General features: G+C 36.1%; 1 protein-coding gene across 3 annotated transcripts in view; it reads left to right on the top strand.

Moving 5' to 3' along the window:
• The window catches only part of MBP (myelin basic protein), a 205,911-nt gene that overhangs the window by 174,794 nt on the left and 15,054 nt on the right, over positions 1 to 16,063 (top strand). For 2 of the 3 annotated variants that reach the window (XM_063451638.1, XM_063451636.1), the window contains exons 5-7: positions 8,471 to 8,593; positions 8,982 to 9,017; positions 11,314 to 11,343. In XM_063451638.1, coding sequence (XP_063307708.1) covers positions 8,471 to 8,593; positions 8,982 to 9,017; positions 11,314 to 11,343 — 189 coding nt within the window. The remainder of the gene's footprint in view (positions 1 to 8,470; positions 8,594 to 8,981; positions 9,018 to 11,313; positions 11,344 to 16,063) is intronic. The other variant, XM_063451637.1, reaches the window with a different exon arrangement.

Genomic DNA, 16,063 nt, shown 5'->3' with positions numbered 1-16,063 from the left:
TAATAACCACAGCAAAACAGTATGTAAATAAAGAAATTAAAACAATTTGGACAATTCCCAAATTCAAATAAGCTTACTAACCGGTTATGTGAAATAAACTGAGATAAACCATTTGCAAAATGCAAATAGAAACAATAGTGTACTTTCCTGAGGTAAACTGAGGAGAAAATGGGTGCTAATAACTAGCTGCGAACCAACTAGTGCCAAAATCTCACGCAACGCGTGACGTCATTCAGGATTTTGGACGGAAAGAGAAGAGAAGATAATTATAGAACACGATCGCGAATGAAATTCGTGCACGCCGAATTCAAAAGGTAACAAACAGGGCAACCGAATAGTAGTCTCTAAACAGCCTCAAACATACTTTTAAAATAAAGTCATATATTGAAATAAAGTCTGGTATTCGGGTGTGTGAATGGTTGTGAATGCACACAAATAAAATCTCCACATTTAGTTAAGATATGTATCAAAGCCACAGAAAATATACTTATCTGTTCCTGAAGGAGCGCAAAGAAAGCAGAAAATCAGTTTGTGGTCATCTCTTTTAGAGACTGTATTTCATGTTGATTGATTACTCAATGTTCTACATTTTGCATATCAGGTTTGATTGCCTTTTTGTTACACCAAACTTTGTTATTAACTATTTTGTTGCTCTAGTAGTAAGGAAGTAATTTAATGCATTATATTTATTTATTTATTTATAAACTATTTTACCAGGATGGATACAATGAGATTTCTCTCGTTTTCAAGTATGTCCTGGGTCTTTGTCCACAAAACATTGCATTGTTGTAGGATAACCGCATACAATATTACAAAAATACAATATACAAACTATATATTTATACACACGTATATAATGTAATACATAACAGGTAATACATATATTTAACCATGACAGGTGCATTCTGTGCTGAGATATATTGCCATAGACCTATTAAAATATTTTAGATTTAATGAAGATTTGACTGTGTCCCTGAGGTTATTCCATAATTGTGGTGCTTTGTAGGAAAAGGAGGATCGAGCCACTTTATGTTTGTATTGTGGTATTCTAAATATCGTGCTAGTACAGGATCAAAGGTTATAGGAGGTGGGAACACCCGGGTAGAGCATTCTACTCTGTGATAAAATTGAAATGAATTTTGAATTCTCATTTAGCGAATAACCCTATTGGTAAATGATAAAACTCTGTCAGGATAATTTACTAATGTTAGAATTAAAAGTGAATTTCACATTTAAGACCAGAGTAGCCTACCTGAAATCATAGCTGATTTAGAAAATGTTCCTATTTTGAACTATACAATGTTAAATGAGCATCATGACTGGCAAGCTCACTTCCTGGTTTGGTGAGAACTCTGGAGATTTGCAGGAACTTCAAAATGTGAGTACATTTTTATGTTTGTAATGCATTATTTATTATTTTTGCATATATTATGTCAACCTGATTGTACTTCAACCTGGAATAACCCTTAAACATTTGAAAATTGCAACTACAGATGTAGGAAATACAGGGAAGCTAATTAAAAGTGCAGATTTGAAGGCATTGGAATTCCACTCTCCTCAATCAATGACAATTTTCCAATACCTAAAGACCTTTACTTCTTCCCCAAACTATGGTTGTGAAGGTAGGGCTCCTACATTTATTTACTTCCATCCTTCTCTCAAGCACATGATAAACAAATACACTGTATGTGGTCATAACTCACCACTTCCAAGGACATTTCTTGGCATTGCAATTATAGTAGGAAAAAAGCAAACGTTGGAGGTAAAGAGTCATTCAGAATTCAGATGATGAGCTGTCACTTTGGGTAGATTAAATAAACTGTAACTATATTTCATCTTCAGATATGGGGACTTTGTTTACGTCGCTAGGCTTTATACCTGTTCACAGCATACTGAAACTAAATGCTCTCATGTGCATTTCTTTCTCACACCCATGAGCTTCTTGTTCTGAACGCCCCATTTTTTTTATTCCCATACCTTTTCTACACTATATCCATCTCCCTAGTCCATCCTGCCTCCTGCAGTCTCTACCTTTTTTGTCAGCACTCTATCTAGCACCATTTTCTTCTTTAATAGTATTTTGCTTCCTCTCCCAGTTTCTGGATGTAATCTCTATTCATCGATCTTCCAACCTATTCACTGCTTGTCTGGTATTTGATACTATTCTTACCTTGTAGTATTTAATTTTCTATTCTTCCCTTTCGTCCAAAGCATTTTGTCTGTCCCCCTCGACCTTACTTCATCTTATTATCTGACCTCCAAGCTTTCTTAAATATACTAGCCACTGTTTTTATTGTTTTTCACCATTATTTATACCCCTAAGTCTGGCTCTTTCTACCCTCATCACTGCCAGAGTTTTTCTTTCAATCTTTTTATATTGGACATATAGACAGGATGAAGTCCCGATGTTAACTTCACATAAAATATTTCCAATTTTCGTTGCAAGAGAAGAATAATTCAAAACAAAATCTGCAGCATAGAACAAGGAAAGGAACATGGCAGTCACTGCCATAATTTTATCTTATCGCTTGATCAAAATTTACTACTTGCAGTTTTACGACCTTCAGGATTTTTTTTTTACCCCATTTAGGTTTGCACTCTTCTTCTCCTCATAGAGCCTTTTAATAACACCTGTGTTTACTCTGTGTTAGTCCTATAACTATCCTGAGCAAAGATTAATAACAATTCCTAATGGATGGGAAAGGGTCTCATAACGAAGGAACAACAAATCTGTGAGTGACTCATTATAGTTGTGATATATTCTTAATTTTTTTTATTAGCATTTATATAGTGCCAACATATTCCATCTCGCTTTACAATTATAAAATTTGGGATAATTAACAAGTAATTAACATACGGATTATAACAGAGACAAGAGGTGAGCAATGAGCTTACAATCTATGAGGAAGGGGTAAATACACACAAGAGAAATGACAGCATGCAAGAGGGAGTACTGATTGATGGATAAGATGCCTGTGTTGAAATAAGCTAGTAAATGTGGTGTGTGTAAGATCCAAACAATGGCACTAGAGAGAGTGAACTAGGCTTTGGACGCGAGGGAACTAATGAGGGCACTAAAATGGGAGAAACGTTACCCGGGAAGTTGGTAAGCTTTCCTAAAAGATTTTTTTCTGTAACTTCTTAGAGTTCAAGAGGTTATGGGAGAGTCTGATAGCATGGGATAGCAAATTGAAAAGGATATAGATGTAGACAGATGAATTGGAGGAACCTGTATAAAGTCATAGGAATTTAATTAAATGTAGAAATCTACATTGCTGATTTTACCTCTATCCTAGAAGTGAGCACCTTCATCTTGGCTCCATAGACCTGCACAGCATATTACATTAGTGTGCACTAAAAAAAATAGCATCTAAAGTTTGCTTAGAAACATTAATAACAAAGTTACCAAATATAAAAATATGTCCTTATCCTCTACTTGGATATCACAGGTAGGACCTTTAACACTGACACAGGCAGTGGATGTGGAGTATTGCACTCTGCTGCCTGTTAACAGTCACATACAGAGGGAAAGCAAGATGTTGTCCCTGCTTACCTACCATTAGAAACCAGGATCCGCAGGGATTGTACTTCCAGACCCCTCTCCTCCTCTTTGGCTGTGTGTAGTGTGTGCTGTGTATTGGCTGTTTGTACTATTTGTGATAAGTTTGCTGGCTGTGTGTATGTTATGTCTACATGCCATGTGAAATGTGTATGTGTGATGTTTGCTGGCTTTGTGTAATGTGTCCCATGTCCCCAATATCTTTCTGCAGGTATGGGGTCTCTGGTCCATTTGGGGTTAAGGTACTTGGTGGCCTAGTAATTGGCTTCATTTGGGGGAAGAATAAGGGGTAACTGGCTGCACTGGGGGGAGGTAAAGGGTAACTTTCCGTCCAGAGGTCTGTTGAGGTTAAAATGAGCAAGTGAGGGTTTATCTTGGGGTATATTAGCTGCTGGGGGTGCGGTATACAGGTTACATTACATTGTATGGATTATGCAACCAGCTTTTCTCATTGTAGCTACATCAAATTACTGTCACCTGAAGTCCCTGATTCTCTAAGCTTTGATCCATTCTTCTCCATCTTCTCATCTAGTCTTTGCTCCATCTTCAGCCTTTAATTAAGCCTCTGATCAAGTCTTTCTTCATCCTCCTTACAACCTTCTCTCCATCTGTTAATCCAGCACCAGCTCCAGCCAAATCTGCATACACATCCTGTTCCCACCACGGAGAGACATATAATTTCCATTGTCTCTCACTTCACTTGTCTCAGTAACCATTGGGCAGTGAGGATTCTCCCTCCTCGGACCACGTCCTCCCCAGGACCTTAAGGAGCAGCCCCCAAGATGCCAAACAGACCCAGTTCCCATTGATCAAGACCCAGTTCCTCAATGATGAGCATTAGTCTCTAATATGACTTAATATGAAGCTCTGAAAAATAATCAATAAGAATAAAGGTGGAAATAGAGTATTTCTTGTGCCTGATCAGCATAGGTGCAGGTGCTCTTGCACACATATTGAAAATAATTGTTTTATATAATAAACACAATATTGATCAATTATTGCAGATTCTAAAAATAAAGAATTAAATACACATCTCATTAAAAGTGCCTTGCACTATCAGGGTTATTCATTAACATGCGAATTGCCATGAATTCAAAGCGAATTTCAGATTTTAGGACCCAATAAGTCAGTAGGAATCATTTTGCAAATCAGATTGTCAATTCAAAATTATGGTCTAAAATTAGATATTCAATTCAAATTTCGAACAGTTCACAACTTTAGTAAAAAGCCCTTATCTATCTCTTGTGAAGACACATGGCATAATGGTTGCTTCCTTGCAAACACTGGAGCTTCCTAGCAGTATTAATTTTGGTGGCAAATTTCAATTTAGTTTTAGTCACAGTCTTTTGACTAAAAAGCCATTTTTGTTTTAGTCGTATTTTAGTCATCTGAATTGTTATAGTCTTAGTCACCTATATCGCAAACATTTTAGTTGACAACAATTTGACTACAATTGTTAGTCGACAAAATGAACACTGGTTCCTAGACCTGGTGGATGATAATGTCATATTCTCACCTGGAGCTAAGGTTAAGGAGATGCAAATGTATGTGATGGGACAATTTACAAATGTGGTTTGCGTTAGTAGACCAGGTGCTTACAGCTAAACTGTAGAAGAAAGAATCTGCAATTATAACTATTCAACATTTTTGTTTATGTGTAGGAATCAAGGGATGAAAATTGCAGATACTATGCACTAACTGAATTGCTTTTAGGTATGAATATTCTTCGTTTGTATTTTTAAAGTCATATTATTGTATATTAAACTAGCTCAATGATCCAATGATGATCATATCTTGAATAATGTGACTACAATAAAAAATCAAATACAAATAGTGTATTTTTATCTATCCAAGTATAGAACTAGGTTTTAAAGATTTTGGCCTCTTTTCTGGGATATTCAAGAACACTTGCCACTTACATCATAGAGATTGCTGCTTTATGCTCTATTGAAAGAACACCTGATTGCAGGTAGACCTGCCATTGTTAGCAGTCCCCAGTGATGATCCTTAGTTATATTCCTGCAGTGTGGTGTACGTGATGAACCAGAAATGCTGGTTAAAAAATAGCGTGCCTTTGATATCTTGTGGCCTCTTAAATTATACCGCACGCTGCGCCTTGTCCTTACTTGATCTGTTCCTCTCAATTGCTTTAGGAGCAATTCCATTTGTGATCTATAGGGCTTTACTGACAGCTGCATGATGCAGTATGCAAAGAAAAATCATTTGTGATTAGCGTTTGTAGGAAGAACAGTAGTCAGAATGTATATTGATGTTTTTTCTCAATAAAGTAAAGTGAACTCATGAATTGTTTATTATAAAAACATTGTGTTTAAATGCATGGATATATAATCTATCTTACTACATCTGCTGTGCACTATGACTACTGTCACGTTCAGCCAGTCATTCACTGTGCTGCTGGAGTTGCAAAGACTGCTGGTGCCTGGCTTAAACCATTTAGAAATGTAATTGGAAGTGAGAATCAAACACAGTTCTCAGCATTGTTTGAATACAGAGCCATAGTTTGGGGTTAGAGTCAACCCTGCTAGATGGTCATATTTAATGGGATGGTGCAAAAATCTTCAATTGGTAATAATAATCCAATACAATGAGTAACCTTACATGAACACTATAGGGTCATGACCACAAAAATATTTTCTGACCCTATAGTTTTAAAAACACTATCTAGCCCCCCCCCCTTCACCTTAAATATTGTACAATCATACCTTTATTACAGTCTGCTGACTCTGCCCATGATCTTCCTCCTTGGCTAATATTATCAGAAGTGATGATCTGAGCCAATAACAATGATTTCCCATAAGAAATCATTGTATTGGCTGAGATTGCCATGGAGGTGGGGCAGAGGGCGGATCCAAATGCCACCCTGGCCATTCAGCATTCTCCTCATAGAGATGCATTGAATCAATGCATCTCTATAAGCTAAGTTAAGTATCTCCATGCAGAGTGTGGAGCTCCTAAATACAAGTGATGCACATTGTGCTGCATTGCCCCAGGGAGCACATTTAGTAGCCTTCTGAGGAGTGGCCACTGGGCTTTAATGTAAGCACTGCCTTTTCTCTGAAAAAAACTGTATTTACTGCAAAAAGACTGCAAGGTCTGACTATACTCATCAGATCAACTACAATAAGCTGCAGTTGTTCTGGTGACTATAGTGTCCCTTTAAGGCAAAGTTTTGTAAGTCTGGTAGGTAATATTCCATAATAAAAAAAAAAGAGACAACACAAAAAAAGACTGTTTCATTTAATTGATGAGCTAGACTGTGGTATCTATTTAAAACATTAGGGCATTAACAACTAAACATTAATTTAACATGACTTTAGAATCGCAATAACATTTCACATATTAACCCTTAACATAACTTTATTAACTACTTCATAGCCAGTCAGTTATCAATTAACCTGACCACTTCTTAACACTGATTTAAAATGAAATCCATCCTCTGTTATGTTAACCCCAAGGGTGACTTCACCCTGTACAACAATTGAACACCACAAACAGACAACACCAAAGTTGCCTCAAGTCTTTGTCACTCAATGACCTGGCTAGCCTAGGACCTCAGCAACAGTCTATGTCACTAATTCTGCCTAACTACAGGACTCGCTCTGCCTAGCAACCCCAGCTTCCCTGTGAATCCTTGCTAGACCCTTAGAGATAACAAGACCCTATGGTTAACCCCTTCCTTTCCATTAGGCATATGTTGCCATAGTGACCAATGCCTGTGGAAATTCACAACAGTTACAAGCATAATTAACATGTGTACACTATAAATAGCTATTGATTATGAATAAAGGAATTATGTTATTTTTTTTTTTTTCATTCCTAATGGTACAGGTATTACATTTCATGAACCTAGTGTTCTTACAATATAACTGTATATATTGCAGGATATTGTTTATTTGTTGTGTTTTTTTTTGTTTTTTTTTTAATAACCTAGAATAATTTCTTGTATACTCATAGTTTGACTTTATAGAGGTGTCTCTATAAAGGAAATGTATAAACTGATCTTAAGCAGGCCTTCACTCTTTACCATTGTTTTTCAAACGAAGACAAGGTAAGACTTGATACATTTACTGAGGAGGAAGGTTACAGAAATGTGGAACTATATGATACAAAATCTGCTTTTTCTTAATGCAACTATTCTAGTACCCCCTTTTATGTAGGTACACACAGTCATAAAGCCCCCCTCATCCCCAAAAATATTTATATAAATATAAAATGAATAAATAAATATGATAATTCAATTTTTGTTTTTTTAGCATTTAAAAAATAAAAAACAGCATTCACAATTGCTCTTAAATGAAGTTTCATTTTTGCTAAATTTTTGATTGTGTCCAGTTATTGTTACTTTGCTAATACAGGAAGATCCTCAGACAATTTCACTCTGGGGCTTAAACAGCAAAATATATCAATGAATATGTTTGGAAAACTTCCCTTCCCTTGTCATTGCACCATTTGTATTGCTTTCTTTTTATGTTTTTATTTATTTTAGACAACTTCCAATGCTTTGGATTGGTATAAATATTGTAAATATTCTCTATTAAGTCTGACAGTTGTAACAGGAATGTTGTGGTTTGGTGGTGCAAATGGAGTCATGACCTTCAAAACTAATTTGTACTAGTAAATAGTTAAATGAACTCCTATTGCCCTATTTGCATTATCCCTAATCATTCACACACCTATATGCCCCTCCTCCTGTCAGCAATTCATCAATTCATTATGTCTTAATGGAAATATGTTGGCTCATCTGATAATTCTTCCGTCTTTACAGAAGACATTTTGTGCTTCTACGGTTATTCCATTACATACTTTCTTCATAAATTGACAACATTTTTCTCATTTTCACTATTTTTACTTCCCTCCTTGATTAACAGCTTACTGTATCTTTTCTTATAGGATGTGCATCATGTTTCCAGAGCAGGATATCTAACATCCTCCCCCCAGAGGTCCAGATCTGCTCACCATGCCCATGGTAGATACACTGATGAAAACCCGGTTGTCCACTTCTTCAGGAATATCGTAAGTTTGCATATGGCAATTAACTATTTATACAACAAGAAATGGTAACAGGGTTTTTCAGTGAAGTGAATTCCAAGTTCATTTAAAATTTAAAATAGCTGAATTGGAAAAATTCTCTTAGTCAACTATGCTTCCAGCATGCTACTTTGGCCTGGAATATCCCTTTAAATTCACTCGGAATACTAACTTTAGTGAATAACACTGTACTACTTTTCAGCAAGTAGAACCTGGCCCTTGAACGAGATGCTTCAATCAGAGAGGATTTAATTTTTTTTCTAAAAAAGATCAATTTTACAATTTAATTATTTGAAAAATCATAGAATTAGTTAGCAGAAAAGGGTAACTTCCTTAGTAGTTATACTAATTAAACCTCTCCACTTTCTTACAGGTGTCACCAAGGACACCACCTCCAGCTCAACCAAAGGTAAATCGTTTGCTAAAAAAATATTGTTTCTAAAACCTAATAATTATATTTATTACTAATTGGTTAACGAAAAGAACAAATTGAATCTTTATTTCACTGTGGAAGTGATATTTATAAAGTAAACTTTGGATCCATCAAAGTCGCATTATTTTATAACCTGTAATATGCTTAGCAGAAAAAGGCCCCTTTAACAAGAAGCCTCTTTGAAGTATGGTCATCTGATTAGGATGAGGTCAAATAATGTTACCCTAGTACCTTTAAGCTTACATTTTTTGGGATGCTTAAATTTCAGCCATATGTTGATTTTGCTTAGCAGAATTTCGTTATTGAAAATCTGATTTGGGAGCAAAATCAGATGAACCAAAGTAGGTCAATCATTGTGTTGCAAAATATATACATAATACAAACTATTACGTATATATTTTTTTAGTACACTGATAGGAGTATTTTGCTGCCATTGTGTTCACATATCAAGTCTGAAAAAGTAAGCAGAAGAGGAAAAAACAGGAGGAGCAGTAAAAAAAAGGAAAAATCTATATTTGTATAAAATATATATATAAACAAATTACTGTCATGCATCAGCTGCATATCTCAAGTTGGTACATAGTTATACATTTATTAAATATAGATTTATTTATTATTCACTGCTCCTCCTTTTTCCCCTCTATTGCGTACTTCTCACTCGATCTGTGAATAAAATCAACATTTAGTGACTGTAAAGACTTGCCATCAATCATCTCTTTTTTTTTTTGTTGCCAGAGGAGGAATCCAGAATCACAAGCCACAAACCAATGAACATGCTTGGCCATTGTGCCTTTCGGCTAGTTTGTGATTAGAGAGTCTCCAAGTCTTATAATAAGTAATAATTTATATTAAGAATATTTCCAGGTTACTGATTGTTTGTCTTATGTTGGGCATCATTGAGAAAGCGACAGACAGTGATTTGTAAACAGGAGAGAAGGGACACATTTAGGGAAAATGTTAAATAATCCCATGGAAACTTAGTCTGAGAGGCCAAGACTCACCCCAGGTAGTTTAAAACCAGATTTTACAGGAATGGGCATAAATAGAACGAATGGCACTGTAATAGCTCAAAGAACTTCCACGTCCACTGCCCTTGAGGTATTACTGATACTGCCCCAAGCAAAATGGAACTTTCTGAAAGAGCCAGTACATGCAACAAAGCAGACTTGACTGCCTCTAGAGAAGATTTGGTTAAAGGGACAATATAGTCACCAGAAAAACTGCAGCTTAATTGTAGTTGTAATTCTAGTTGTTCTGGTGAGTATAATCATTTTGTGCAGGCATATTCATGTAAACACTTGTTTACATTGCCCCCTAAGGATACCTCCTATAGCCACTCCTCAGATGGCCTCTGAAGGTACTTCCCGGGGCAGTGCTCTGCATGGAGATGCTGAATTCTACTCTTGGAGATGCATTGATTCAATGCATCTCTAAGAGGAGGTGCTGATTGGCCAAGCGGTGTTTGGCCCCGCACCCATCCCACCTCCTTCCAATTTCGGCTAATCCAATGCTTTCTTTATGGGAAAGCATTTGATTAGCCAAAAATCTTAAATGTCGATGATTTCAGCAAGGAAGCGGATCGGGGGTGTGGCCAGCACCTGCAGACCTGCACGGCTCTTCACAACAGGTATGTTTTAATTCCTTTTATGAGGACTAAGGGGGGCAAGCCGCCTAAATGGTGGTTTTAACACTATAGGAACAAGAATACACATTTGTGTTCCTGACCCTACAGTGTTCCTTTAAATTATATGGCTGTCAAGGCTGTGTGAGCACCACAAAGCAGCACCTAGTGGTTTATGCACATGGTCATAGAAGCAGTAATGAAATGTCAGACATCCTAGGGTAGGTAGAGGGAGTACTAAGTGTATTTAAAAAGTAGTAAACAGGGATAAATACAACTGTCTGTACTTAGCTGTAGAAGAAGAGGTGAAGGCATCACATATACTATCATGCATTTGATTAATATAAACATAACCGTAAGCTCTGGTTTGACATCTAGTAAACTGCGTAGATTAAGTGGGAAACTTCATGAAACTCACCAGATCTTTAACTAATATGGTATCGTACTTTGAACCCTCCATTGTTTGTTTTAAGGTTGTTTTAGATAATATTACATATTCTGCTAATCCCTTTAAGCAGAATCAAGATGAGAAGATGGGTTTGTAATGTTGTATATGTTGGCTCAATGTATATCACATTAATGCTGTATTCTGCTTGCACTTACTAGTCACGGTGATCATTGTGTTATTGTTTTTGTCTTTTCCATGTGCAGAGAGGATTATCCCTCACCAGATTTAGCTGGGTAGGTGATGAGTGCTTTTTTCATTTTCAGTTCATCCTTTTTCTTCTACCAAGCTGCTGATGCTGTTGTCTAAATAGCATTTCCTTTTTAATCTTTTTTATTATCCGGTATTATTATTTTCACTTATATTTCACCTTTTTTTCTGTTTCCTTTTATACCCACACAGTAATTAATTTTGCTTGCACATGCCATTTTATTGCTTTGAATGCTCTCTGATCTTTGCGTCCACAACATTTCAAATAACCATGAGAGGATTTCGTTTTATTGGGAATGTGGCATTAACAATGACTTTATTATTTATGGCCCATTGATAACTACTTATGTTTCTACATAAACCATTGTGGTTTACAACAATACCAAATAATTTGATTAACATCATTTTAAAAGGATCCTGTAGCCTTTAAAAATGATGACCCTATAGTTGAGAATTAATGTTGATCATGCATCCAAAATTGTGCGAAAAGAATTAACAAAAATTAGTAATATAAAAGTAATATGAACCTGCAGTTTGTACTTTGCTCTCTGCCTTCGAGCTGCTTCCTATGCAATGGCAACTAAGTAGTCAGTAGTCAGTAGTCAGATTGTCAGCCAGTTTGTCTTTGCTCTCAATAAGGGAGTAGCCCTGAGCATTCACACAAGTCATGCCCCAAAGAGGTATGGAATTGGGACAGTTTGGCAGGTCTTCAGGGGGTATCACCAATCATGCAAGTTGCATTACTGATGTGACCCACAATAAGGGATCTACCCTATAGTAGTCAGACATCAGCCTCCTGTGCTGACCCCCTAAATACAGAACAATGCAGAAAGCACTTTCTGCATGATCCTCTGTGCTTGCCACACAGTGCGAGTTCCTCTAAAGATGCAGTTGTGGTGTAAAGCCCAGGAATGGTTTCCTTGTGTCTCTAAATATGGGACAGCAGGCAACTAAATTGGGGCAGTGAGTCAGGACCCCAAAATAAGGGCTGGCTCATCGAAACTGGCACAGTTGGGAAGTCAGCATACACACAATTGATGTCACACACGCTAAATCAGTTACAATTTCTACTGACTTCAGCAGTTCTTTTCTATGTAAGTACAGAAGCTGAACTAAATTACATCGCACAATTATTAAAGCATCGTTTACATAGTGCATTAACAATAGAGTGTAATATGCATGCTCCAGTGATTTTAAAATGTGCTTAAATTTTAAAGTACTCTATTGTAACTTTTATTGTTGTAGAGCTATGATATTCTGATAGACACTACATAGTCCAAGCTCTTAGAAAAAAAGGGAACTGAGAACAAAGAGGCATAAAGCTTAGACCAGGGGTAGGCAACCTATGGCAAGTGCACTTGGGGTGCCTTTGGACGGCTCTGGCCTATCAGGAGTCCCAGTGAAACGTCAGATATCTGCTAATACGAAAAGGTATCACTTCCTCCCAGCACTTGTGAATGGGAATCCACACTGTAGTAGAGCAGCCTGCAGCTGCTGTTGCAGCTCCGGTCTTTGACCTGTACCTGGCCAGCCTGGTCCCCACTGCACTCCAGGGAAGCCACCCACACTGCTAGATATACACAGAAATGCAGAATAACCCTCCCTTCATACAAATAATACGAACACCCAACACACAATCCGCACAAATTTAACACCATTGACATTCCACTACATGCACACAACCCACTCTTACATACAATACCCTAAACAGCCCCACACATACACACACTACCAAATACACAATGTGATATATCTATTCACAAGCAGCCCACATTCATAGGGACACGATACCACAAACTACTCATGAACATATACAATATAATAGCTCATATACGCACAAATACAATGATACAAAGCAACTGCAGTATAAATTATACAAGCAGAATATGGCAACATACACACCTCAATTTAAAAAAAACTACGACTGGCACACTACGGGCCGTCACAATCTTATTTTGGCACAGTGCTGCTAAAAGGTTGCCTACCCCTGGCTTAGACTTTCATAGAAGGAATATTGGGGAGGAGGTATATCCTCTTTTGTCCAGACTTATGCAGGATTATTCACTAAAGTGATTTTTGAGATAGTCAAACTAAAAACATACCATCATTTTTCCAATTCGGCTATTCAGGCAAAACATCTATTTCAGTGGAAAGAAATCTGATCACCTTTCTGTCGCTGAAAGAGTAATTTATTGCTAATCCTATGATTTTTATCAGTAAAACTAAGAAATGCAGGCCTCCCAAGCCACAATCCATAGAACAGTGACATGGTGACAATGTTTCCTTGCTTAGTGTGACAACTGTGATGGTAGCTTGTGAAACACATTTCTTTATGACTCCACTATGACACTTTGTTTCTGCATGGCTCTTACGCAACTAAGCAGATGCAGTTTGCATGACTAAAACCTATTCTTGTTTCTGTGAAGCTCCCAGAAGACTCAAATGTTTTTCTCTTATTTTTCTTAAGCTTGAATTATTTACTCTAAAAAAAAATTCATATTGCTAAAATTGCTCATATTTTTTTCCCCTCTGTGTGTAATAAAAGGGGAGGGTTCATTTCACAGACACTGGCCTCCTTTTCTACTGTTTGTTGTTTACGTTCTTTTACCTTCTATGTTTCTTTTACAAGAAAATCAATCATGCATGGTTTAATTTTAGTAGATTTAGTACATTTGTAGAAGATCATGTAAACATCTGTTGTGCACAGTGCCAACAACGATTACATTGTATGTCATCATATGCTCACAATGTTATTTAAAAGGAATCTGTAAAAGGTTTGAGCAGTACTACACAGCTTTAACAATCTAGTTGCCAGAGGGCACAGTGCATTACAGTCATATTGTATTATATGTTTATCATGTTACAGATTTATAAAAGCCATATGTTCATTATCAAAATGTTCCATTTCCAAGAAAATAATTTATATAAAAATTATAACAATCCAGAAAATGAACTGGATGACCTGCTACAAAAAAAAAAAAGGCTCAGTAAGACGTGCTAAAACACTGTGTGGTGTGTTTATAAAATACTGAATAGCGTACGAATGTGGTTCAGTTCTTAAAATACAGCTGTTTTTTTTTTGTTGTTTTTTTTATTCTCTATTTTTTTATGGCTATTCACGAAAAGGCAAATTTGTTTATTTTAACAGAATTTACACTTCCATTCAGCTGCAGTTCTGTTGTATGTTGAAATCAACCATATCTCCGAATAACATGGGAGACATGGCTATTCACAAACAGCCTACCTTTAACAAATTGACTTCATTTGATTGTCCCAGTTACCCTGATACATACCACAGGAATTGTACATAAAAGTCTTCATAATCTTTAATCACCCTAATGCTACTCCAAATCTTCCTTAACTATATGAGAATACACCAACCCTAAATCCCTGAAACACACACACACAAAACAACAACAATGAAACTCTTCTTACTTTAGCAGTATTTTTTTTTTTTCCTAAAAGAAAAATTCAGGTAGAATTCAGTTGCAGTTTGGTTGAGCTATTTTGAAATAAACCTCACTGAAGCAATAAGATCCATTTGAAAATATCAGGGATTCCCATGATTCAATTTGTTTAGCATTAGGTTGCAAATATGGCGAACGACAACTAAATTCTAACAACTAAATGCAGAATAATTTATCTGAGCTCAATTATATGTTTATTTATGTGGCTAGAAATATGTAAAATACAACAAACCTAATTTTACATTGATTGCCTGATATAATATAAAGTTGTGTTTACGTTAAATTGGATACATGTACGAATCACATAGTAAATGACCCCCATGAAGATATTAACAATCTGCTCCAGATAGGTTAGTTAATGATATACATTAACTTGTATTACATAATATCACATAGCACAACATGCGTTAAACATGATTACAATAGAACAAACTACAAATTCATCTGTATAGACAATTAATACAATTAGCAATGAACTTGGTCCCAGCTGTTCCATCAAAATAAATCATTGATTCACAATATGGCAAGATTCTGGGTCTTGCTGCTTTTATATATTAATTTTGACTGACAGATAATTTTAAAGAGATGCTGATGAAAAATATCTTCAGGCTAATAAAGTTATGTTGAATATATATGATACACCAAATCATCGGCAATATGTTAGGCTCTAGATACGAGCGCTTCCTTCAGTGCTGGAGATTATTAATCGCAGAGAGAGAAAAGACATTTATCATACATTAGATGTCCATATGGCAATAAACATTCTGAAATAATTTTAGCATAAACAACAAAAAACAAACAAACATAGACTTTAACTGATGTCTGTTATTAGTGGCAAAAAAAAGTTTTTCACTATGTCGTTATTATAGTGTATGTGCAGATCGAAATAGCAGCCTGGTATATGCAAAGTTTTAGCTAGGCACCTATATTTGTTTTCCGTGAAAATAATGTTATTTTAAAGTCACACTGCTGGCATTTTGGGAATCTGCATTTACCCAAAAGAAGAAGTATGAAAAAACTGGGGAGGAGATTGCTTTGTACGCAATATCTACCTTTTTGATTGCTATTCATAAAAAAAAACATGTATTTTGTATTGGGTATTTTATTTTAATTTGTCCATGCCTGTCGGAAGAAATTTTGCTCGGTTAGGCTGACATTTAAAAAAAAAGAAAACATACATGCATAGTAATCATGCAAATTTCTACAAGGAGAACATAGGTATTTCTGCCGATTTCTATCAGATTTCTATCAGATTTACAGCACTCCTGTTCTCACATGT

This window comes from Pelobates fuscus, chromosome 4, assembly GCF_036172605.1.
Source record: "Pelobates fuscus isolate aPelFus1 chromosome 4, aPelFus1.pri, whole genome shotgun sequence".
NCBI lineage: Eukaryota > Metazoa > Chordata > Amphibia > Anura > Pelobatidae > Pelobates > Pelobates fuscus.
Note: the sequence above shows the minus strand (reverse complement) of the source record. Positions and strands in the feature narration are given on the sequence as shown.